Here is a 26,501-nt window from a genome sequence, read left to right on the forward strand (position 1 = left end):
AAAGATTGAGGGCAGGAGGAAAAGGGGGCAGTAGAGGGTGAGCTTGATGGATGGCATTACCAACTCAATGGACATGAGTTTAAGGAAATTCCAAGAGATAGTGAAGGATAGGGAAGCCTTGTGTGCTGCAGTCCATGAGGTCACAAAGAGTCAAACATCACTTAGCGACTGAACAACAGCAATGTGCAATTATCAGTATGTATGTTATACTGCAATAAATCACAGTATTTCATATACATAGTGAAAGTGAAAGTCGCTCAGTCGTGTCGACTCTTTGCGACCCAATGGATTATGCAATCCATGGAATTCTCCAGGCCAGAATACTGAAGTGGGTGACCTTTCCCTTCTCCAGGGGATCTTCCCAACCCAGGGATCAAACCCAGGTCTCCCACATTGCAGGTGGATTCTTTACCAGCTGAGCTACAGAGGAAGTCCAGGAATACTGGGATGAGTAGCCTATCCCTTCCCCAGTGGATCTTCCTGACCCAGGAATTGAACTGGGGTCTCCCGCCTTGCAGGCGCATTCTTTACCAACTGAGCTATGAGAGAATCCCTCATATACATATTCAGACACATACTGTGAAAGTTGCTCAGTCGTGTCTGACTCTTAGCGACCCCATGGACTATATAGTCCATGGAATTCTCCAGGCCAGAATACTGCAGTGGGTAGCCATTCCCTTCTCCAGGGGATCTTCCCAACCCAGGGATTGAACCCAGGTCTCTTGAACCCAGGTCTCCGGCATTACAGTAGGATTCTTTACCAGCTGAGCCACCAGGGAAGCCCATTCATATACATATGCTTATTCAAATTTCCTTTTCAACTTTAAAATTATTGGCAACTGTATGTAATGTAAGGCTGTTATATCAGATACTTAAAATACTTGTCAAAAGCTGGCTGAGGATGTCATAAAATATGATTTTCAAATTTCCCACATTTATGTGGAATTTGTGTTTAGTTTATAAGATGGACACTACTAGCAATTTTATTAACAAGGGAATAGCTTCCAAGCTAGTTTATTGTTGAATTGTCAAGGTTTCCTAAAAGCATATGTGTTGGATCTACAAGAATGGTTGATGGTGAGATGCTGGCCTCAGGCACATTGAGAAGAGCATAGAGAGAGATTAAGTTGTGCACAGAGGACATCAATAATCTTATGAAGTCCTGATAGAAAAGGATGGGTGAATAGTTATTGAACAGAAGCTGATCCCCATGTTCTTTTTCGGTATTCATCCACTTCTATATCTAACGTCACTTTGGTCTCTTCCAGTTCCACTAATGTTGCAATCCTTCAAAGACCAGTCTAAAACTCCCACTTCAGCTGAACACTCCCTAATATCATGTAGGTAAAATAGTACTTTGTGTTTTGAACTCTTCAATTAATGTAAATGAGATAAAAATAAATTACTGAACAAATGATATAGTGATTTAGTTTTTATTGAACAAAAATATAGAGTTTTATGAATAGAATCATGACTGATATATTTATCCACCAAACTCCAGAGTAACTCTCACAGTGAACTATATATCATGAACTTTCAGATTTGGTAGAATTAAAAAACACAAGTATTTCCATTACTAGCTTGTGATAACATAACAGCTGCATTCAAAATGTAAAACGTCCTGCAGTTATTAGTTGCCAGTCATGTTCATTTAGATTCAAAAGTTATATGTATTATATTTAAACTCAACTGTATAAACATAAAATGAAAATAAACAAACATGAATCAGATAATAAATTTAAGAAAGCTTTTAATTGGCATGACAAAATTGGACAGCATATGTATTTCTGCATTAATACATATATTTGATTTGATTTAAGATATATGTATTTGATGTGACTTGAAATATATACATATATTTGATTACTACATTCAAAATTTACTTTAGGTTAAGATCAAGAGCAAATCTGCACTCTAGAAGCCTACAATTTACTTTAGCCAAGGAAATGATCTAAAATATGGTAATACACATCTATTATTTAGATGCAAAACAAATGGATGTAGATGATAATAGGTGAGGGGCGGCATGAGAAGTTCTGAGAAGGGAAAGTATACGTGTTCTGACATTTTAACGATCCTTCTAGCAATATAATGAAAAAAATAAGGCACAAAATACTCAGAGAAATTTGGGGAAGAATGGTATGAAATGCACACTTGGATTTGAGAACACCAGGCTTAATCTGAAAGGCAGTGAGGAAATTGAACTCTCTAGAGCAGATTCTATAGTTCCACTGGGGAAAAAAAGTGTAGAAATCATATGTCATACCCTTTTTGATTCAAGCCCCCAATTTTTCACACCAAACGTACATATTAGCATACAATTTATTTATGCATTCATTCAATGTGTATTCAAACATCCACAGGAATAACATGTCATGCCTGTCCTTGTCTGTGAAATCTGTCTAATTTATGAGGTTGAAGTTATGAAGCCTTTTTTAACAAGGTTATGCAAAGATACATAAATAATTTTTTGACTTCAGTAATAATTCACCCATTAGAGACATGCTTAAAAATTGTAGATTCTGATAAAATGTCCTTCCAGAAGTTTAAATAAAAGTAAACACAATAATCAATCTATAATATCTTTTAAAAAGATGTTTTCTATTATGATTTTAATTCAAACATATTATTTAAACTGTCACCATCATAATTAATATTCTACTTAGTAATTATGAGCATTATTTAACATGCTAGCATTGGCATGACAGTGAGAGTTTGTTATGAAGCAGCTTAAGTGGAGATTATCCCATATCTTGGGAGCTTACAAAATGGAACCAGATTTCTTCTCTCCATTTATTTTGGACAGGTGTAAATGTAGTACATTTAAGAGTTCAAATACAAGCAAGAATCTTGCCTCCATGGAGAATTAACCACAGCTATTACAGTTAACTGACAATTCTTATTTGAGAGCCCCCCAGCAGGGCTTCTATAAATGATTTACTCAGGGTGCTTAAAGCAATTTTACTCTGCAGATTTCTCACTTTACAGATGCATCCCATCTAATCCAGTAGCTCCATAGTATCCATTGTAACGACTTTTTTTGCAACAATTATAAGATTAAGGGCTTATTTTGGGAGCCATTAATAATATCAATGAAAGTATTAAGACAATTTTTTTGTGAAAAATCATATAGAGATCAAAGAGCTAGAGAAGTTAATGCTTCTCTACATTTTAAATGAAAACGTAATCACAGAAAAGCAGAAATTCTTCCTCAACTCACACCCAAAAAGGATTCTGAAAAATCCTATGTTTGGTTTACTAACCAAAACACATAAAATAACAATTTAGTCATGGTGCCAATTCCATACTACCTGTGGAAAAACTGCTCTTGAAAGATGATATTAACACCTATATGCAACAAAATGATTAGATTTCTAATCACCACTCTTGTATCAAATGGAACTCCTAATTTTAAAATCTTATTTCCCATTAACACTCACCTTACCATGAGCCAGCATTTTAGAAACAGACACATAAGAGCCCTCAGATTTGCCCAGAGACCACTACCTATCCTTCCATTGTACCCAGATGCTCTATCAGCAAAATCCTGGCATATTATAATTTCTCTAAATAATCCACACAACAGAAATTTCTAAAAATACAGGCTTATATATCTGAATTTTAAGTATCAAGAAGGTTAAAAATAAAGCAAGCTTTTGTAAGTACAGGAAAGATAATCCTGAAAATTACTGTTTTCGCAGTTACAATTCAATTTATTTTAACATATGGTATGACTTCCTCCATATATTAAGAAAACCTTAAACAAAAGAAAGAAATGCCTGGACAGAAATTCTAATTAAAAACAAATTCACTAAATCGTTTATTAAGTTTTTAAAAATTACTTTGTAAGTAAGTAGTCAGACAGTATGAAGGCTTGTCAAAGATGAATCACTTTGTTACTGATTTCTGACAGATCATAATAGTGAGCAAATATATGAATGATGACTTCCCTGGTGGCTCAGAGGTTAAAGCGTCTGCCTTCAATGCGGGAGACCTGGGTTCGATCCCTGGGTCGGGAAGATCCCCTGGAGAAGGAAATGGCAAACCACTCCAGTATTCTTGCCTGGAGAAACCCATGGACGGAGGAGCCTGGTAGGCTACAGTCCACGGGGTGGCAAAGAGTCGGACACGACTGAGCGACTTCCCTTTCCCTTTCCCTTTATATGAATGATATTTAGTATTTAAATAATTTATTAAGAAATACTTTGGCCACCTGTTGTCAAGAGACAACTCATTGGAAAATACTCAGGTGCTGGGAAAGATTGAGGGCAGGAGGAAAGGGGGCAACAGAGAATGATATGGTTGGATGGCATCATCAACTCAATGGATATGAGTCTGGGCAAACTCAGGAAGACAGTGAAGGACAAAGAAGCCTGCAGTCCATGGAGTCGCAAAGAATCAGATACGACTGAATGACTGAACAACAACATTAAGAAATTGTAATATAAACTTTCTAAACTATAAATTTGAATTAACCAGTCTCTTTAGAATTGAAGATTTTCTTTTACTTATCCAGTGATATTGTATGGTGCTTTATATTTATTTTAATATTATAATAGTTCAGATAGTTTAAATGTATTAAATGAATTAATTATTATACTAGATATCTAAGGAAAACTTTTAAAATTGCTTTCCAAGGTCAAATAAGCATTAATCAATAGTCTTTACTATATTTTTTTTTATAAAATTGCACATGAATCTAAATTTTACTCGCTTTTCTCCACACTAATGGAAAAGCATTGTTAGCAGTAACATATTTTTTTTTTTTGTAATTTCTGGAGAAAATTACATAATTCTGTTTTTGAAAACAAAAAATTAATTTGATTTCTCAATGAATGAATCTAGGTCTAGAGAATGCAGAGGAGAACATACGAAACAATAAATAATCGAATGCATTTTAATATTTTCCAAGTGCCATTTGCAATTTCTGGCACTAGCATTTTAGTGATATGGGGAACAGTTTGATATTGAAAAAGCACTGTAAAGTATTCTAAGGTACAGAATTTTATGTTCTTACCTATGCTTAATATGTCACACAGATTCATGTTGAAAGTCTATACTAAATGCAGAAAGAATATAAGAAATCTCATACCTTTGAGACATAATCTTATAGGCATCAGGCAGATAGCATCGTATATTCTCCATCTGAGCAGGGTCAGAGTCACAAATTTTGTCATCAGTCCTCCCGTAGTTGGCACTTTCGATCATGATGACATCTGTTCCCGGACAGCGGAGCTCAATGGGGTAGCTCTCACAGGAGAGCTCTCTGCGAACCACAGCCATTGGAATGGGGGCACGGCTGAAAGCTACCAAAAAGAGGAGGAAGAAAAATAAATCATCTTTGTTACATACAAAGGAAAAATACGTGGTTTTGGTCTACTAATACCAAGAAATAAAGCAATTTCAATTCATAAATTTAACTAAAAATGGAGCATTTCATTTCAGTAACTTCACAGAATTTTAAAAAATCTAATTATACAAATGAACTTACTTGCAAAACAGAAAGAGACTCACAGACTTAGAAAATGAACTCATGGTTGCCGGTGGAAGGCACAGTGAAGGACTTTGGGAAGCAAATGTACACATTGCTGTATTTTAAATGTATAACCAACAAGAACCTAATGTATAGCACATGGAACTCTGCTCAATGTTATGTGCCAGCCTGGATGGGAATGGGATTTGGGATAGAAAGAATACATGGATATGTATGGATTAGTCCCTTCACTGTTCACCTGAAACTATCACAACATTTTTAATCAGCTATACTTCAATACAAAATGTTTTTGATGTTAAAAAATAAAATGAAATTAAAAAAATCTAATTATAACAATTATTTCTTAAAAACCTAGTCCTACAGTTTTTTTTCTCCCCCTTATTCAGTTCAGTCGCTCAGTAGTGCCCGACTCTTTGAGACCCCATGAACCGCAGCATGCCAGGTCTCCCTGTACATCACTAAATTCCAAAGCCTGCCCAAACCCATGTCCATTGAGTCGGTGATGCCATCCAACCATCTCGTCCGCTGTCGTCCCCTTCTTCTCCTGTCCTCAATCTTTCCCAGAATCAGGGTCTTTTCCAATGAGTCAGCTCTCTGCTTCAGGTGGCCAAAGTATTGGAGTTTCAGCTTCAACATCAGTCCTTCCAATGAACACCCAGGACTGATCTCCTTTAGGATGGACTGGTTGGATCTCCTTGCAGTCCAAGGGACTCTCAAGAATCTTCTCCAACACCACAGTTCAAAAGCATCAATTCTTCTGTGCTCAGCTTTCTTTATAGTCCAACTCTCACATCCATACATGACCACTGGAAAAACCACAGCCTCGACAGGACAGAACTTTGTTGGCAAAGTAATGTCTCTGCTTTTTAATGTGCTGTCTAGGTTTGTCATAACTTTCCTTCCAAGGAGTAAGCATTTTTTAATTTCATGGCTGCATTCACCAGCTGCAGTGATTTTGGAGCCCAGAAAAATAAAGTCAGCCACTGTTTCCACTGTTTCCCCATCTATTTGCCATGAATTGACAGGACTGGATGCCATGATCTTAGTTTTCTGAATGTTAAGCCTTAAGCTAACTTTTTCATTCTCCTCTTTCACTTTCATCAAGAGGCTCTTTAGTTCTTCTTCACTTTCTTCCATAAGGGTGGTGTCATCTGCATATCTGAGGTTATTGATATTTCTCCCTGCAATCTTGATTCCAGCTTGTGCTTCCTCCAGCCCAGCGTTTCTCATGATGTATTCTGCATATATGTTAAATAAGCAGGGTGACAATATACAGCCTTGACGTACTGCTTTTCTTATTTGGAACCAGTCTGTTGTTCCATGTCCAGTTCTAACTGTTGCATCCTGACCTGCATACAGATTTCTCAAGACGCAGGTCAGGTGGTCTGGTATTGCCATCTCCTTAAGAATTTTCCAGTTTATTGTGATCTACACAGTCAAAGGCTTTGACATAGTCAATAAAGCAAAAATAGATGTTTTTCTGGAACTCTCTTACTTTTTCGATGATCCAGTGGATTTTGGCAATTTGATCTCTGGTTCCTCTGCCTTTTCTAAAACCAGCTTGAACATCTGGAAGTTCATGGTTCACATACTCCTGAAACCTGGCTTGGAGAATTTTGAGGATTACTTTACTAGCATGTGAGATGAGTGCAATTGTGCAGTAGTTTGAGCATTCTTTAGCATTGCCTTTTTTTGGGATTGGAATGAAAACGACCTTTTCTAGTCCTGTGGCCACTGCTGAGTTTTCCAGATTTGCTGGCATATTGAGTGCAGCACTTTCACAGCATCATCTTTCAGGATTTGAAATAGCACAGTGGAATTCCATCACCTTCACTAGCTTTGTTCGTAGTGATGCTGCATAAGGCCCACTTGACTTCACATTCCAGGATGACTGGTTCTAGGTGAGTGATTACACCATCGTGATTACCTGGCTCGTGAAGATCTTTTTTGTACAGTTCTGTGTATTCTTGCCACCTCTTCTTCATATGTTCTGCTTCTGTTCGATCCCTACCATTTCTGTCCTTTATTGAGACCATCTTTGCATGAAATGATCCCTTGGTATCTCTAATTTTCTTGAAGAGATTTCTAGTCTTTCCCATTCTATTGTTTTCCTCTATTTCTTTGCATTGATCATTGAGGAAGACTTTCTTATCTCTCCTTGCTATTCTTTGGAACTCTGCATTCATATGGGTATATCTTTCCTTTTCTCCTTTGCTTTTCACTTCACTTCTTTTCACAGCTATTTGTAAGGCCTTCTCAGACAGCCATTTTGCCTCTTTGTATTTCTTTTTTGGGGGATGTTCTTGATTCCTGTCTCCTGTACAATGTCACAAGCCTCCATTCATAGTTCATCAGGCACTCTGTCTATCAGATCTAGTCCCTTAAACCTATTTCTCATTCCACTGTGTAGTCATAAGGGATTTGATTTAGGTCATACCTGCATGGTCTAGTGGTTTTCTCTACTTTCTTCATTTTCAGCTGAATTTGGCAATAAGGAGTTCATGATCTGAGCCACAGTCAGCTCCCAGTCTTGTTTTTGCTGACTGTATAGAGCTTCTCCATCTTTGGCTCCAAAGCATATAATCAATCTGATTTTGGTGTTGACTATCTGGTGATGTCCATGTGTAGAGTCTTCTCTTGTGTTGTTGGAAGAGGGTGTTTGCTATGACCAGTGCGTTTTCTCGGCAGAACTCTATTAGCCTTTGTCCTGCTTCAAGGCCAAATTTGCCTGTTACTCCAGGTGTTTCTTGACTTCCTACTTTTGCATTCCAGTCCCCTATAATGAAAAGGACATCTTTTTTGGGTGTTAGTTCTAGAAGGTCTTGTAGGTCTTCATAGAACCGTTCAACCTCAGCTGCTTCAGTGTTACTGGTCAGGGCATAGACGGATTACCGTGATATTGAATGGTTTGCCTTAAAGCACTCTGGATTTTCTAAAGCGCTGGTTGGTAAATGAGCTAAAGACTATACAGAAATATCATCCAATTTGTAAAACAAGATTCTCAAATTAACCTCAGGAATACTGTATCTGTTTCATTTTTCTATGGAAACTATTACCCCTCTCCAAAAAAGTACTGTTCTTGAGCTTATATATACTTACTTAAAAAGGCAATCTATTTCAATTTTAAAATTGTTTCAAGAAATTATTAAAATAAATCAGTATACTTTTTGAGTTAATGATATAAATAGTGAATGTTCTTTTAGAAGATAGAGATTTGTAAGTAGATAAATTACAATTCCTTTAGGTCCCTTGCTGCATCTATCTTTCAATGTCAGGAGGTAACCAGTTAACAATGCGGTGACCTTCTTATCAAAATTGTCTACAGAAAAAAACATTGTATTTTTCTTCCTTTCCCTTTCAAACTTTTACTCAAATAACTTTGAATCAGGTAGTGTCACACTATACATATTGCTTGATACATTGATTTATTTTACTTATTAATTTAACAATATATGGTGGAAATCTTTTCATTTCTAGTTGAATCTCACATGTTTAACACCTGCATTGCATATGCATTTACACATAAAATGTTATTTAATTGGTCTTATGTTAACAGGTGCTTAGAAACGTCCCAGTGTTTTTGTGTCATAATATTGTACAGAAGTACAAACCTCTGTACTTGGCTATGATACTTTACAAAAAATATAATTATCCAAATATATTTTATGGTATATGTCTATAAATAAAATTTATAGGGGGGTAAATATATATGAAGTTTGCCCAATATCAAGAACTAAATGTCCAAAAAGCTTAATATAAATGCACACTTCTATCAGCAGTACATTCTTCTTTAAAACTACAGATTACCAATTCTTTTATATTTTGCCAGTGATAGACAAATAATGATATAACAATCATCCTTATTTTAGTTTTCACCATTTTATTTATACAATGAAATATATTGTCATATTTTTATTGATCCTCCACATATATTTCATTTTAGAACTGTTTGCTCACATTTATAGTTTGTTATTGTAAAAGTTTTTTTGCATAGCAAGAAAATTGAAATTTCGTCCTCTGTGTTTTTCTTGTTTGCTGTTTGGTTTTAGATATTAACTGTACATATATATCTCATTTTCATACAGCAAACTGTCTATCTTTTCATTTCAGATTTAACAGTTTCAAAATCCAAGACTGTGAACATAATCAGTACATTATTGCAAGATAGTCAAATGTTTAATTGGAATAACTCAACAAGTCTTCTTTTAAAAGCACATGATTGAAATTCCAAAATTAAGTGTTTACCAACCAATTACTAAGTTGATATTCACATAAGAGAATTAATTATAGAGATAAATACATGATAGCATTAAATTTTAATTGATGGTTGATTAACTCAGTGTGTACATACATAAAAATGTATTTAAAGAAATATATTCAACTTTTCATATGGCTTTTACACTAAGTATGAAAACTAAAAAGCAAAGAAGAGAAGACAGAAACAAGAAAGTGTAAAAAGAGTTGTAATGGGGAAATAAGATCTTATTACTATAAACATTTTCTCTTGAAACTTAGAGAAAATACTGATTTGTTTTATGAAACCATAATTCATTTCTAAATTGAGATTGACATTAGTATTTATCTCATTTCAATACTACTTTGGAAAAACCATAAACACCCCCAAATACCCCATGCATAACTTTCGAGTAAGCAAGTCACTCAAGCCACACTGTACAGTTAATTCCATTATTTTCATTCAGCATCTTTCTTGTTCTGTCCTCCATCACCTTTAAACACAGAGAGACAGATACACACAGGCAAACACACACACACACACAAATCTACCACAGCCACAGCACTGATTAAAGAAAATGAACATAGAGATTGGAGGTAACATTATTTTTAAAGTTTGATCTTGAGCCAATATTTGACAGGGTAGTCTCACAACAGACACTGAATTTCTAAAATGTGCATTTCTATGGTTCCTTATATAAAATATATATATTTATATATTATTTACAAATTAGACACCTATTTTTAAACCTGAAGTTCTTTTTAATACTGAGATTCGTTCAAGGAAAAAAACATTTTCATTAATATATATAGCATTTTAAATAATAAAATCATTGAACAATAAACATGCTCCAATTTTTGAATCTAGTTTCATAACTTTGATCAGTTAAAATAGAATAATAGACATTTTTTTGCTTGTTTATTTACAAAATGTTCTTGAAATCTGAATTTTTCATAATATTTTAGAGTAAACTCTTGAGCATTTGCTAAGAGACAATTTTTTTCTTAACTTTGGTATAACTATTTAAAACAATGAGCTGATCTTGCTATGTTTTGTTAAGCTAACCAATTAAATCAAATTGTTTAAAACAAGTTAATTTAATAAAGAAAGAAAAACAAATAGGTAAATCATACAGTCAAAGCATTTGTGTAAGTGGACAATTTGACTGATTAAACTCATCAGTCAATTTTACTAAAACATGTACACACACAGACATAGTTTTATCTGAGTCTCAACTGTCAAAATATGATTTAGAACCAGACACTACAAAATGGCAAAAAGAGCTAAAATGTGGAGGGCCAATTTCCCATGTACCTCTTTTGACCCTATGAGAATTATTCAAAAGTTATAGATACGGACTTTTTTACAGAGTACCAGGGTTGATTTGTGGGTGCTTTCCTCTGTTTAGCATATAATTGCATTTGTATCAATAGCTCAGTGATAAATTACATTACTAAATGTGGATGCTTTGTTTAAAGGAATGTATCACTTGAAACTATTTTATAACATTATCTGATTAGCTACTTAAATTACTTCTAATTATGTTGCTAAATGCTTTAATCAGCAAGCAGTTCAAATGTAAAAATAAAATGCTTAAGTTAAAAGTTTTTCTTTTCATCATTGTCTTGCTTTCCATTCAATTATCATGATAACAATGGAGAGACTTTGGTTACTATAGAAAAATACTATGACATGGAAAATGTCATAGTATTTTTATAGTATATTCACTGCATTTAGCCAGTGAAATCATCTACCATATTTTTAATCAGGATATATTTCACTGGGCATTGTGAAGAGGCTATGGAAAAATAATATGGGACAAAGAAGACATATTCTTGAGCTCCATCTCACTTTCTTACCATGAGTTAATCTGTAGTAATAAGAGTGTTACCTATTATGTATGTGATAGACAGACTTTGAGAGAATAAATTGGAAAAACTAAATGTGAAACCTGGTAGACTTCTGATAGGATTCCACAGTTGGGGCGTACCCACCAACCATGGGACAAAGGGGACACGAATGAAAATGAACTTCTCTGCTACCAATGGCCAGAACCTCAGAAAGTGCCCAAGTTCTATGTGAAAAGCATCCTTAATTAAAAGTGCTCCTAACCAGGGATTAAACAACAGGAATATTAGATCCCAGTTTTTGCTCACTTGTTTCAGCACAAATCACTCTGATTCTTCATTTTCTGAGACCTCGGCCACTCTGCTGTTGAAACTTCTTGTTGCTTTCCTATCATAATGATGGGTTGATGACATTTGACTCAAAATACTTTAAATTTTTGGTGAGTTATGGGTAACTAAAGATACCAATCTAAAGACTGCCTGGGCAGGCTGGTGGTGGCAGGGGCGGGGGGCGGGGGGGGGTGAGGGGGAGGTGGTTGGTGAGTTTGGGAGCTGGGTGCTAAAAGCTAATGATCACAGGAGAGTTAATTGCTTCCACCTGGACTCAAGAACAGCGGTCGGAGTCTCCGAGTCTCGCTAGGATAACTTTAGAGCTTTATAGAGGGGAACACTCAAAGAAGGGAGTGGGACTTGAAACATAGGATTTCAGGACAAAAGATAGCAATTAAGTAAAAGACTAAACAGATTAAGAGGCAAGTGATCAGTTAGTTGGTTGAGGGCATTAATCTAGTATAATTAATTAAGTTTTTAAACACGTTGAATTTAAGTGTCAGGATAATGCTCAGGAATGTTTAATTCTCATTTGGATTCATGAGTCTAGAATTCAAGAATAGAATATAGGCTAAAACCATGGTAATGACACAAAATAGCTTGAGTACATATAGAGTAGAAGAGGATAAATGAAGAAGTTGGAGTATCAGTGGCCACAGAAGACACATAGATGAGTGTATTGATTAGACACTGGATATCTATAACATAGAGAAAAGCACTATTTATCTACTTAAAGAAGATTTTGACTAAAAGGACTAATATACCTGCCACTACCACTTAGCTTCAGGACAGATGAATCAAGTATGTGTGAGTGCATGCATGCTCAGTCACTTCAGTCGCGTCTGACAGTTTGCGACACCATGAACTGTAGCCTACCTGTCTCCTTGACCATGGAATTTTCCAGTAAAGAAATATTGGAGTAGGTTGCTATTTCCTTCTCCAGGGAATTTTGCCAACCCACAGATGGAACCTGTGTCTTTCTGTCTCCTGCACTGGCAGGCAGATTCTCTCCTGCACCACCTGAGAAGCATATTATCCCAAGTATTAAACAAAATTAAATTTACTAAGAAAAAATTAAGCAGAGAGAGGAAAATGCAAATTAGAAGGATATTTGCAGTAATAAAGATAAAATGGTTGCTTTAAATGGGTAATGACAGATAATCTATGTTTAGGGACAAAAAAAATTACATGACTAATGATTGGTTGAACATGAAGGGTAAAAGTGAGGGTGACAAGGTTGACTACCAGGTTTCTGGAATAAGCAAGTTAGAGTACAATGCCATGAACAAAATCTATTAGGAAGTTGAAAAGGTCATGATTTAGAAAAGAGATCTTTATAAATTTGATAATTGTAAAGTAGTACTTAAAACCAAAGCAGTAAATAAAAACAACCCACAAGAGGGAGAACAGATTTTACTAAAGAGGCCTATATGGCAGTTTTAAAATAAGTTCATAATTTTTTCTACTTCTCCAGTTTCATTGTCCTTACCTTGAATGTGTGCTTTACTTAGTAATTCACTTCAAATGAACATAGCCTGATAGACATGAGAGTGTACGTTTTCCAAGAATAGTTCATTAACAAGACACTGCAGCTTTAACCTCTCACTTTGTACAAAGGTAGTTACCAAATCTTGAAACCATTTAAGCAGCCCCAAGGAGAGGTCCAGAAAAGGAACTGAACACTATGCTGACAGCCAGAATGAACCCATAAGGCAGGTGAGTGAGGCATCTTGGAGGCTGACCTTTCAAAAGCCACCAGAAAGAAGAACTACAAACCCATGAGAGACTGAACCAGAACCAGCAAATGCAAACTAAGCTACTTCCAGATACCTAACCTAAAGAAACCATAGAAAATAATAAATGTTTATTCTTTTAAGCCGGTAAGTTTAGAGCTATCTATTAATAATAGAGTGCAGAATCAAGCCTGAAGGAATGCTTAAAGAGTGGATATTGAAACTGTTGTACGATATTGAAGAATTACTAAATCAATAAAAGAAAAATATTATGAATGATCCACACAGACAGCCGAATATTACCATCCCTTTGCTTAAACATAGTTCAGGCAATTAATCTTCAAAAATACAACTATATATATAATTGTATTTTATTATCTAATTTATCATACACATATTTATATATTATATAAAATACATAAATAATCAATTTTTGGTACCAAAAACAGATTACTAATAGGTGTTAATTTTTTTCCTCCCTATTCCAATGATAATAAAAGGAAAAAAAAATAAAAGTTCTTTTAGAAACTTTAAAATAAAAAAATATAGATCTCTTTCCTTAAGAGAAAGAAGTAAATTAAACCATTTATAAGTCAAAGCTAATGATTTTAAAGGAATTTCTTAATAATTATAGAGAATACTAACATATCTGGGAGTGGGTTACTTTCTACCACAAATTATCAATAATGCCTTTTAAAAATACTTCATTACTTAAATGCTGCCAAAAAGCAAATATTCCCAATTCTAAGTTTCAACAGAGCCTATGACATAATTTTCTTAAATAGGTGTAGTTTCTCTGTGTTGTTTTACATGCCAACATACTTATCCAAATTTTAAAAAATGTGCTCTGAAGATTTAGTCTGAAATGTTTGGCTGCAAAAATAATATTGGAAACCCAGTGAAATATCAACCTATCATCTACTTTCTATAAAAGTACATCTACTACCATCAAGCATCCAATACACTGAATTTCAACAAGTCTACTTCAATAAAGAATACATATAATTTAAATACTTTAGTATTTAATTAAGTGTAAGAGTGACAATTAAACCTGACACCATAAAGAAATAACCAAAGGCAATTATGGTCTGAGGTTAAAAAAAAAAAGGCATGAAATTCACAATTCTGAAATTACAGGAGAAAAGTATTCTAAAGAGAGTAATATCAAGAAACAATTAATGCAAAGCTATCCTTTTGAATTATGGAGCTTCAACATGAGAGTAACATTAATCATTATTTTTAAAGATACATATACAAATCGATGACCTTTAAGTGAAATTATCCACATGGAGGTTGCCTGAAAAATGTATCAAGTGTCTGAATAAATGAATTCATATCTACTTGTTATAAGTTTCAACATTTAATAAAATTATATTCGACATTCCTTCCAATTATATTCTTGAGGGATAAAATGTCTAAAACTGTGTCAAATTTCACATATCATAATTATCCCAGTCTTTTTCTAAATGTCAAAAAACACCAACCTGGCTGTTCAAAATGTTCTTAAGACTAAAAATTATAATTTCAAGATAAACAAGAGTCTACTAAAAAAATTATACAATTCAAAAGAAATTTTAAAAGATATGCCAATTTAATTTGAAATGTATATTTATCAGTTACAAGGTGGCTGTGAACAGATGACTCATTGGAAAAGTCCCAGGGCTGGGAAAGATTGAAGACAGAAGGAGAAGAGGGTGTAAGAGGATGAGATGGCTGGATGGCATCACCGACGCAATGGACATGAACTTGGGAAAACTCTGGGAGATGGTGAAGGACAGGGAGGCCTGGTATGCTGCAGTCAATGGGGTTGCAAAGAGTTGGACATGACTGGGCAACTGAACAACAAGGCGGCTGCTGGGTGTTACTAAACATAAGACATGGATACTGTTTAAATTTTCCATCCACATTGGTGATTATCTCAGGCCTAGCAGTGGTCCTCTACAAAATGTGATTCCAAAAGTCTGGCCCAAAGACCTTCAGAGCTATCACATGAAATCAAGAAAATGACAAACACTTGTGTGATGGTTAATTGTTTGTGTCAATGTGACTGGGATAAGGGATGCTCCAGGTAGCTGCTCAAACAGTATTTCTGAGAGTATCTTTAGGGTCTCTCTAGACAAGATTAACAAAGTTTAGCATTTGATTCTGAAGACTAATTACTGTCACCAATTTAAGGTGGGCTATTGAGGGTCTGAATACAACAAAAATGCAGAAGTATAAATTTTCTCTCTGCATGAGCTGGAATAAGTATCTACCACCCTCTAACATTGGTGCTCCAAGATCTCAGGCCCTCAGACACAGGCCAGGACTTATGTCAGTGACCCTCTGATTTTCAGGTTTTCAGGTATGGATTAGAACTATATCACTGCATTTCCCAGGCTGCCAGCTTGCAAACCAGCAAATCATGGGACTTCTCAGCCTTCATAATTGTGTGAGTCAATCCCTCATTATAAATTTCTACATATTGATCTCTCAATAGATAGATAAACATAGATATAGATAATAGAGATAACTTTGATATAAAGATAATATGGATAATGTGATATGTGAAATTTGACAGCTTATAAATTTCATTGCTCATGAATATAACTGGAAAACAATCTAGAGAAACCTAATGATTTGAGTGTGACAAAATTCCCAAAGCCAAAAAACAGTATCCATGATTACTAAAACCAAAGGTTACAGAATAATGGCAACAAGATCTGATGGGTAAAAGTTCATAGCAGGAGAGAGCAGACAGACAGATGGTCCAGAGCAAAAGAACTGAGAATCTTCCTAAGTGTTTCCATGCCACTCTGGAAGTTTATAGTTGATAAAATGCACAACCTATGAAAAGTTTAACCAACCCAAAATACAAGGAAAATGGGAAACAAATGCAAAGTAATGAAGCAATAAACATGTTTGAGTGCTTAAGATAGATTTCTCAAGGAAGCAAACTTAAGATATGCTTAAAAATGAAATAATATGTGAATATAGGAGAAAAGATAATATAATATTCCAGGCAGAAGTTCAGAGCAAAGAAAGATATATTCCATGTCCTAAGTAATGATCTCAGGAGATGCCCATACCCTCTTGTACATTACAGTATATTTTCAATAGTCAAAAACTGGAAACAGTGTAATTATATTATAATGTAAAAAATGATGGATGGATGAATAGAGTAGATGTGGTATATGTACACAATGGAATATCATTCAGTCATGTGAAAAAAGGAAATCATACCACTTGCAACACTGATGGACCTTGAGGACAATATGCTAAGTAAGGAAAGTCAGATGAGAGAAAGTCAACTACTGTAAGGATACACAGAAGAACCATACAAAAAAGATCATAATGACCCAGATAACCATGATGGTGTGATCACTCACCTAGAGACAGATATCCTGGAATGCAAAGTCAAGTGGTCCGTAGAGTTCAAACAAAGCTAGTGGAGGTGATGGAATTCCAGTTAAGCTATTTCAAATCCTAAAACATGATGCTGTGAAAGTGCTACACTCAATATGCCAGCAAATTTGAAAAATTCAGCAGTGGCCACAGCACTGGAAAAGGTCAGTTTTCATTTCAATCCCAAAGGAAGGCAATGACAAAGAATATTCAAACTACCACATAATTGCACTCATCTCACACACTGGCAAAGTAATGCTCATAATTTACAAGTTAGGCTTCAACAGTACATGAACCAAGAACTCCAAGATGTTCAGGTTGGATTTAAAAGGGGCAGAGGAACCATAGATCAAACTGCCAACATTTGTTGGGTCATAAAAAAAGCAAGAGAGTTCCAGAAAAACAACTACTTGTGCTTTATTGACTACACCAAAGCCTTTGACTGTGTGGATCATAACAATCTGTGAAAAATTCTTAAAGAGATGGGAATATCAGACCACCTTACCAGCCTCCTGAGAAATCTGTATGCAGGTCAAGATGCAACAGTTAGAACAGGACATGAAACAATGGACTGGTTCCAAACTGGGAAAGGAGTATGTCAACGTGGTATAGTGTCACCCTGCTTATTTAACTTATATGCAGAGTACATCACGAGAAACACTGGGCTGGATGAAGCACAAGCTGGAATGAAAATTGCCAGAAGACATGTAAATAACCTCAGATATGCAGATGACACCACCCTTATGACATAAAATGAAGAGAAACTAAAGAGCCTATTGATGAAAGTGAAAGGGAGAGTGAAAAAACTGGCTTAAAACTCAACATTCAAAAAACAAAGATCATGGCATCCAGTCCCATCACTTCATGGCAAATAGATGAGGAAACAATGGAAACAGTGAGAATCTTTATTTTCTTGGGCTCCAAAATCACTGCAGATGGTGGCTGCAGCCTTGAAATTTAAAACATGTTTGCTCATTGGAAGAAAAGCTATGACAAACCTAGACAGTGTATTAAAAAGCACAGACATTACTTTGCTGACAAATGTCCATATATTCAAAGCTACAGTTTTTCCAGTAGTCATGTATGGATGTGAGAGTTGGACCCTAAAGAAAGCAGAGCTCTGAAGAATGGATGCTTTCAAACTTTGGTATTGGAGAAGACTCTTGAGCCTCTTGGACTTCAAGGAGATTAAACCAGTCAATCCTAAAGGAAATCAACACTGAATATTCATTGGAGAGACTGATGCTGAAGATGAAACTCCAATACTTTGGCTACCTGATGTGAAGAAGTGACTGGTTGGAAAAGACCCTGATGCTGAGAAAGATTGAAGGCAGGAGGAGAAGGGGATGACAGAGGATGAGATGGTTGGAATGCATCACCAACTCAATGGACAGTAGTTTGGGTAAGCTATGGGAGTTGTTGATGGACAGGAAAGCCTTGCTTGCTGTAGTCCATGTGGTCACAAAGAGTCAGACACTGCTGAGTAACTTAACTGAACTGATATATGCAATCTAAAATGCCAAACTCATAGAAACAGAGAATGGATTAGTGGTCTCTGGGGGCTGGAGATTAGGGAAATGGAGAGATATTACCAAAGGGTTTAAATTTCTAGTAGTTATAAGATGGATAAATTCTGAAAATCTAATGTACAGCGTGGTGAGTACAGTTAACAAAATTGTATTATATACTTGAAATTTGCTGAGTGTAGACCTTAAATGTTCCCATTACAAAAAATAAATGGCAATTATGTGAGATGATGAATGTATTAACTAACTCTATTATGGTAATCACTTCACAAAATACATGTGTATGAAATCAACATATTGTATACCTTAAACAAACATAATATTATATGTCAACTGTATCTCAACAAATGTGGGAAGAGAAGAACTACTCCCAAGAGGGTCAGTAGGTGGCAGAAAGAAATAAACAGTTGTCAAGTCAGAAAGAGTCTTCAAATCAGATTCAGAATATAGGCCAAGTCATACAGGGTAGTGGAAAATTACAGCATAAAAGAATAACATAATATTAATTAAATTAATCCTAAAAGCCCTAGCCAATAGATTGGTCGAAAAGAACAGAGTAAAAAATGACAGTCTAGAAACTGATGAAACAAATAGTGTAATAAGCTACAAGATCATATGATGGTAAGCTAATATATATCAGGTGCTTTAAAAGTATTTTTTTTCCTTATATATCATTGTATTTCAAACTCCAAACTATAAAGCTTGTCAACGTCATCATCCCCATTTGGTGTACACCAAGAAACTATGGTTTAGTCAAAATGGCAAGAATGAGAGGAGTTAACTAGAAAGTCATGTAGGAAAAAAGAGGCAATGACTCCCTTTGGATATTACACAGAGAACAAAGCAAGGGGGATTATCTCAGGAGATACATAGGGCGATGTGACAATATCACACTAGTTATTAATAATATAAAATTTATGGATTGATATTTCTTAAGTGAAATTAAGCCTAATGTCTGAATATGAAATGCAAGTTATTATTCCATTTACTGTGTCTGACAGGGCCCTTTTTTAATAGCACAAAATACAACAGTATACTATTATTATTTCAAGAATCTAAAATTTCTTTCTAACTTTTAATACATTTTAATATTATATCACAAAAACTAATATGAAAATTTCCTTTGTGTGAAAAGCTACTGTGGTAAGATGGAAAATCACTGATTTTAAAATATGGCATTAATTTTCAAATGCAGTTATATTTTTACTGCCGCTGCTGCTAAGTTGCTTCAGTCGTGTCCGACTCTGTGCAACCCCATAGACGGCAGCCCAGCAGGCTCCCCAGTCCCTGGGATTCTCCAGACAAGAACACTGGAGTGGGTTGCCATTTCCTTCTCCAATGCATGAAAGTGAAAAGTGAAAGTGAAGTCGCTCAGTTGGGTCCAACTCTTCACGACCCCATGGACTGCAGCCTACCAGGCTCCTCAGTCCATGGGATTTTCCAGGCAAGAGTACTGGAGTTGTTGCCAGTATATAAATAAATGATTTTCTTTATTGCAAATCACCAAGTTTAAAATATATGTTTTTCTTGTCATACACCAGAGAAAATCTGCAGTCATAGAGATTTTAACAAGAAATATACAGGAAATTTAGAGAAGGATAAATAGCAGTTTTGAACAAACAGTGATGTCACAGGTTAAGACCAAATGATGTTTAATTTTAAAGGGAAGGGGCTTCTAAACAGTGAATGAACTCTCAAATGCACTGCAAATACCATTCAGAAATACACAAGCAGCACCTACTCACATTTTTCCCCTCTTCAGACTTTCCCCGTAAACACAGTATATTCACTGGAAAGGATAAAGAGCTTTCAGTGGCTTATATGTTTTTGTTTTGTTTTATCCTTAAGGAAAGCAATGCTAAGACATCTCTTTCTAATTCAGCAGCACAAATCTTCAACAGAAAAGACCTTGTAATATCCTCTTTGGTAATCTTCAATATCAAAAAACATAGAAAAATATTTATAATTTCTTTATCCACAAGATTTACAACAGCTTTCACATATATAAACTGGCCACATCAGTGCGGAGCATTAGTGTCTGTGTAATACACCTTAGATTAGAACAAAAAATCTAATCCACATCTACATGTTCATTGAATTTTTAACCCAAGTTTCCTACTACCTGTTTACAGAAGCTAACAAATGTTGCAAATGGACAATGTTGTTTGGAGAATGAATTATTTTTTATTCCCAGTAAATATTTTTATTTCACAATGCTTTCAAATGAACATATTTCATTAAGAAGTTGACTAAACACTAAATACTGAATGTAAATCCTAGTTTTAATACAGTGAAATCAATACTTAGCAATATCAGTAAATAAGGAATGTACTAACTAACAAAACCTCTAGCCCTATGCTGCCGCTGCTGCTGCCAAGTTGCTTCATTCGTGCCCAACTCTGTGCGACCCCATACACGGCAGCCCGTCAGGCTCCACCGTCCCCGGGATTCTCTAGGCAAGAACACTGGAGTGGGTTGCCATTTCCTTCTCCAATGCATGAAAGTGAAAAGTGAAAGTGAAGGTGCTCTGTCGTGTCTGACTCTTCGCGACCCATGGACTACAGCCTACCAGGCTCCTCAGTCCACGGGAGTTTCCAGGCAAGAGCACTGGAGTGGGTTGCCATTGCCTTCTCAGCTAAGCCTATGAAAGTCCAGATATTTGCTAAACATGCAAACTACAGGATTAGGAAGAAAAAAGGAATCAGAATGTGGAAAAACTCTAGCTAAAATGAAACTGTAAGTCCTAAGCAAAGCAACATAAAAACAAAAATCCCAAGGACACATTGAATAACTCTGAACATTAAGGAAGATCTTTTGAGTGAAAATGAAATACATTGGGTTGGGTCAGAAGTGAACTTTCACTTCTCCCCAACTTTGAGTCAAAGCCACCAGAAGGATTCTGAATAGATTTTTCTCTTTTCTCTAACAAGAATAAATACAACAAAAATATTCTGAAGGCAGAAAAGCACCTCACATACTTAAGTTTCAAAAGTCTTATGAACTGACTCTAAAAACCACATTTTAAAAAAATCACATGAAACAGGTGATAAAGGCTATACCAAAGAATAGTGTATATGTGGATGAAAATCCTATATGTGTCATGATATTATATAAGACATGTCCAGCACTCTATTTTATTTGTTCAGCTCAAGCTCAAAATACATTATTGAGGTTAATGAAGTTTTTCCACTTATAAAAATAGTTAATACAAAGTATTTATATATTTTCAGAACCACACAGCAACTTTTTTGAGACAGATTAAAACCAAAGAAATAAAGTTCTAAATATCCACCTTGATGCTTCTTCAAATCATTAAACAAGAAACCTGTGAAATAAAAACTAATTGTCAAGGTGGTGGTTGAGAAATACATATTCTGACATGCCTGAAAGATAAATATCAATCAGTGATAAATTTCATCTATTCATTCAACAAAAATAAATTGAGCATTAAAGGAAGTGCCCAACACTGTTCCAGGCTGTGGGTATCCAATGGTCAATAAAACACTGATTCATGACCTTATGGAATTTATAACATAAATGGGAGAAAGGAATACACATTAAGAACAATTAAATATGCAAGTGGTTAATTAACCCCCAAATAATCATGAGGACTATGAAAGACAAATAAATGAAATAAAAAAAAAATGATACTGTGAGAGAACACAGCATCGTTTCACCAACTGAAGCCTGAACAAATGTCTGTCTCTGGTTTATCCAAGGAAGTTGAGAGTGTTTAAAATGATTTTAACAAGATTGTTTTTAAAGTTTCTAAAACACAATTTTAAAAATCTTATAGAGCTCAATGTTATTCAAAATAATTTCATTAAGTCTTGCTCAAATTCTTATTAGAGGAAGCTTTCAAAAATGTATTGTTACAAACAGACATTGACTTGAATCAATAAGTTGTTAAAGAACAGAGCTGAAAGGATGATTATATTCATAATTGGCTTTCTGTGATTCATACCAAAAAAAATGAAGGGATAAACTGCAATATTGATCCCACTTCAACCAAACCATATCATATTACAAGTATGTTTAAACAAATGGGATAGAAATGCTGACATTTGTAAACAGATGATTTTCAGATTTTTGATTTAATTTGCAAAGAATATAATACCTAATAATACCAGATCCCAATGCCTAACACTATGCTTAGCACATAGTTACTGAATAAGTGTCTTTCTATTGCTGATTTTCTACACTAATGAACAACTGTTATTTTGGTACTACAGCTTTGCTCAGATGGCCTATAAATCTTATGTCAGAAATACACTAAGAATTTGTCACAGAAATCCTGAACTTTTGGAAAAAGATGATCATTTACATAAAGATGCTTGGAGACTCAAATTGTCAAAGGCATTTCTTTATTTCTCTGGTCTCAAAGATGAGGTCAAATCACAGAACGGGGCCTTGAGAACACATGCAATTTTCACATATGTAATAATCTCTGCCATATTTAATTTCACATGCCACAAATTAATGCAGTGTTATTTAGGGGAAAATTGTGAAATAAGTGACATTTTTGTAAATTATAAGTTGCTGATTATTTAACTTATAGTATTTTGAGATACCATATTGCCATAAATATCATGTCACATGCTTTGTAAGATAGGGAAATATATTTTTAAAAGTATATACTAAAGAGGGATTCATCTGTAGTCCCTCAGATAATTCACAGTCTCATAATTGCTCTTTTTAAAAACATAAGCATTTAAACCATATTTGTTTTCTCACATTACTATATGTGGATAAATGAATTTTAACTGTTAATCTAAGGACAAACTAGGCTGTAAATTGGTCTACAAGACAAAATAGAAGACCTAGTGAAGCTGAATTAAAAGTGGTCTTCACTGAAGCAAAAAAGTAACACAAGTAAGAATAACTGTACAGATAGGATTCATGAAGAGCCTGTTTCTCTTCTTCAGTATTTGTGGTCCCCTGATCAGTTCCTGTAGAGAAAATATAAGCCCATTGGAATAATATTTGCACTTTTTAAAAAGTGGTGAATTGCATAATTATAGTGGTTTGTATGGTTTATGGGTCTGTTTACCATAACACTAAATTGAATAAAGCAAGTTTTGCCAAGAAAAAGGATTTAAAACGAGCCAAAAATTTTTTTGAAAACTCTCTAACAAATATTATTAAAATATTCAAAAACACTCAAACACTTCATTTGGGAAACATCATCTGATGTGAACATCTTGTTATTATTTGTAAGCTAATACAATTTATTTATCTATCTACTCAGCCATTAATTCAACAAACAGCTGTTGATTTTTATTATATGCCAAGAAATAAGCTTTATTCTCTGGGAGATGAATATGAGTGTAATGAATATAAATGTTATGTTTCCTATCCAAAGCTATTTATTCATGAACAACCTTCTCAAACTTTGTAAGTAGTAGTCTTCTTCTGTATTAAATGGAGGATAATAATTTGAATCTCCTTCATAGGAATTAAGTCAATTGTCAAGCATAGTGCCAGGCACATAATAAGTGCTTGATCAAAGTTATAAATCTAGTAAATTTCAATACTGCCCGAGTTTTAAGTGAATATGAGAATTATACACAAATCATTCCTAGTAGATGAAATGGTATAAATAAAGCTATAGAGTGTCTTCTTGGGGCCTGGGAGGTTTACACAGGCATCCAGTAAATCAGCTACCTGCCTCCATGCTGCCCCAAACCCTCACACTCCTCAAATCTGAGCCCACTAATTGCCTTGACATATTAGACAATAGTAGTACCTTATGTTTGTGATCTCCACTTCAATATAAATCTCCTTTGGTTTTCACACTTTTTATTATATCATACTTTATGGCCTTTTCTGTGTTTCCACTGTTTAAAGATGGCTTTCCAGATAATCTCGATTTCAGAACCACTTTGATCAACCCTCTTCCATAATCCAGAGCCATAGCCTCTAGCCCCAGTAATTTCCATTACCACCAACTTCTCCAGTTGGTTTAAATTGAAATTAGCACAGAAATTAATTTAGGAAATGGCATGAGGTCTATTTTTGCTATAGTTACAGGTATAAGACAAGAAATAATACATGCTACTAGTGAAAATATATAATACGTTATGTTAAAGAGAGGTCTGGGTTTGATTTTTACTTCATTCAACAAATAATTACTGAGTTCCTACACATAGTCCAAAAAGCTGGAGCAGAGCAGTAAACTAACAGAAAAAAATATCTACCCTCATGGAGCCTAACTTTTGACTGGGGGAGACATAAAATGAACCATAAATTTATGTTGTGTCCATTAACGGTAAGTATAATGGCAAAAAATACAACAGACTGCAGTGTTTGATCCTGACATTAATCTTTCTGATTAGAGTGCAAGTGTCTGATGCTAAACTTTTGATTTTGAGGTGTCCGTTTCAAAAGACAACCATCTTGAATAAACATATTCCCCAGGTGTGTGACACGATCAGATAAGAAACCAGGCCACCCCCACTCATTAAGATCCCTCTTTCAGAAAACCCTCGGTAAGCTAGAAAACTAACTGCTTGAGTGACCCTGCTTCTCCCTTCCTGGACCCTAATTCCCACTTTTATGGTTCAGCTTAGCCAATAAAGTGAACCCAGGGATACTAGTAAAGACAGAACCCCAGGTCCATGTTTGCTCTCTGTCTCCTACAACCTTCCTTTGTGGCCCCTGCATGTACTCTGTGCCCAGGAGGACCTCTGAGCAATAAATCTTGTTCTTCAGAGTCCCCTGGTTGTTTCTGCTGAGGTGATTCCTCAAATAACAGAAAGAAGCACAAGGCCTTTCCAGCCACGACAATGGCCCAGTGGCAGAAATGTCTGTGGGGCTAACTAGAAATAATACAGGCTCAAGTGAATGTCTCTGGTGTGCCTAGTTGAAACCATGACCATCAGCAGGCTTGGGAACCAGGGAACACAGACTGTGAGGGACAAGGAGGTGTTTGAGAGATGAGGCATTGATATCTTTGCATAGAGTCTCAATTTGGTCATAACTGCACATTAGGAAAAATAATCTGCCTGAGACGAGCAAGACAGATTCAAGAGAATTTACAGTGAAAAAACGGTAAAACAAACAAACAAAACAAGATGCTAATAATAATCATCTAGATAAGAAGAAATGGCAATGTTAATAAAGAAAAAAAGAGCCTTTCAGGAATTAATAAATACTACTGACTTTCAATAGTGAGAAGAAAGGGTGGGATGGTGTCAAAGTTGATAGGGATGGCTGTATTAGTAGCGGAGAAAGGAAAACTCAGGAGTTTTCAAAATGGGGAAGGAGACAAAGATAAGTTCACTTCAAGTTTTTATATACATAAAGACTCAATAACTATTTAGCCCTTAAACTGCAAGTGCTTATGTAAATCAATCTTGGGGGACATGTGATAGTCACCTGAATTAAAAATAATACATGAAGTACAGCAGTTTTAAAAAGTTGCCATTAAAAACGTGATGCAAATGTTCATAGCAGCGATAGTCATAGCCAAAAATGAAAACAAAACAAATGTTCACCAACTGATGAATGATAAACAAAATACAGAAGATCTTCCAGCAATAACTAGGAATGAAGTGACAAAAACTTTTAGAATTTGATATATGTAGTTATTGTACATCATAATGAATGTATTAAATGTCATATAAGTGTTCAGTTTTAAATGGCTGACTTTATATGATGTGACTTTCACCTCAGTAGAAAAATTAAAATAAAAAATTAAAGTACTGATACGTGCTATAACTTATATGAACTTTGAAAATGCTGTGCCAAGTAAAAGAAGCCAGTTTGTAATATATAATATACTCTATTATTCTATCTATATTAAATATACAGACAGTCACATTTATAGAGACAGAAAGTAGATTAGTGGTTGCTTAGCACTTGGGAATTTGGAGAAAAATGGTGAGTGACTGTTAATAGTTATAGATTTTCTATGGTGGTGATGAAAATATTCTAAATTCTGTGTGATGACAC

The 26,501-nt window shown here is 35.0% G+C and overlaps 1 protein-coding gene across 4 annotated transcripts in view; it reads right to left on the reverse strand.

The window, feature by feature from the left end:
* Positions 1–26,501, reverse strand: part of ADGRL3 (adhesion G protein-coupled receptor L3) — an 885,081-nt gene that overhangs the window by 451,773 nt on the left and 406,807 nt on the right. For all 4 annotated transcript variants that reach the window (XM_081506859.1, XM_081506741.1, XM_081506647.1 and 1 more), the window contains one exon: positions 5,093–5,306. In XM_081506859.1, the coding sequence (XP_081362985.1) occupies positions 5,093–5,306 (214 nt within the window). The remainder of the gene's footprint in view (positions 1–5,092; positions 5,307–26,501) is intronic.

Source organism: Giraffa tippelskirchi, chromosome 1, assembly GCF_054371585.1.
Source record: "Giraffa tippelskirchi isolate mGirTip1 chromosome 1, T2T-mGirTip1v1.2.pri, whole genome shotgun sequence".
NCBI lineage: Eukaryota > Metazoa > Chordata > Mammalia > Artiodactyla > Giraffidae > Giraffa > Giraffa tippelskirchi.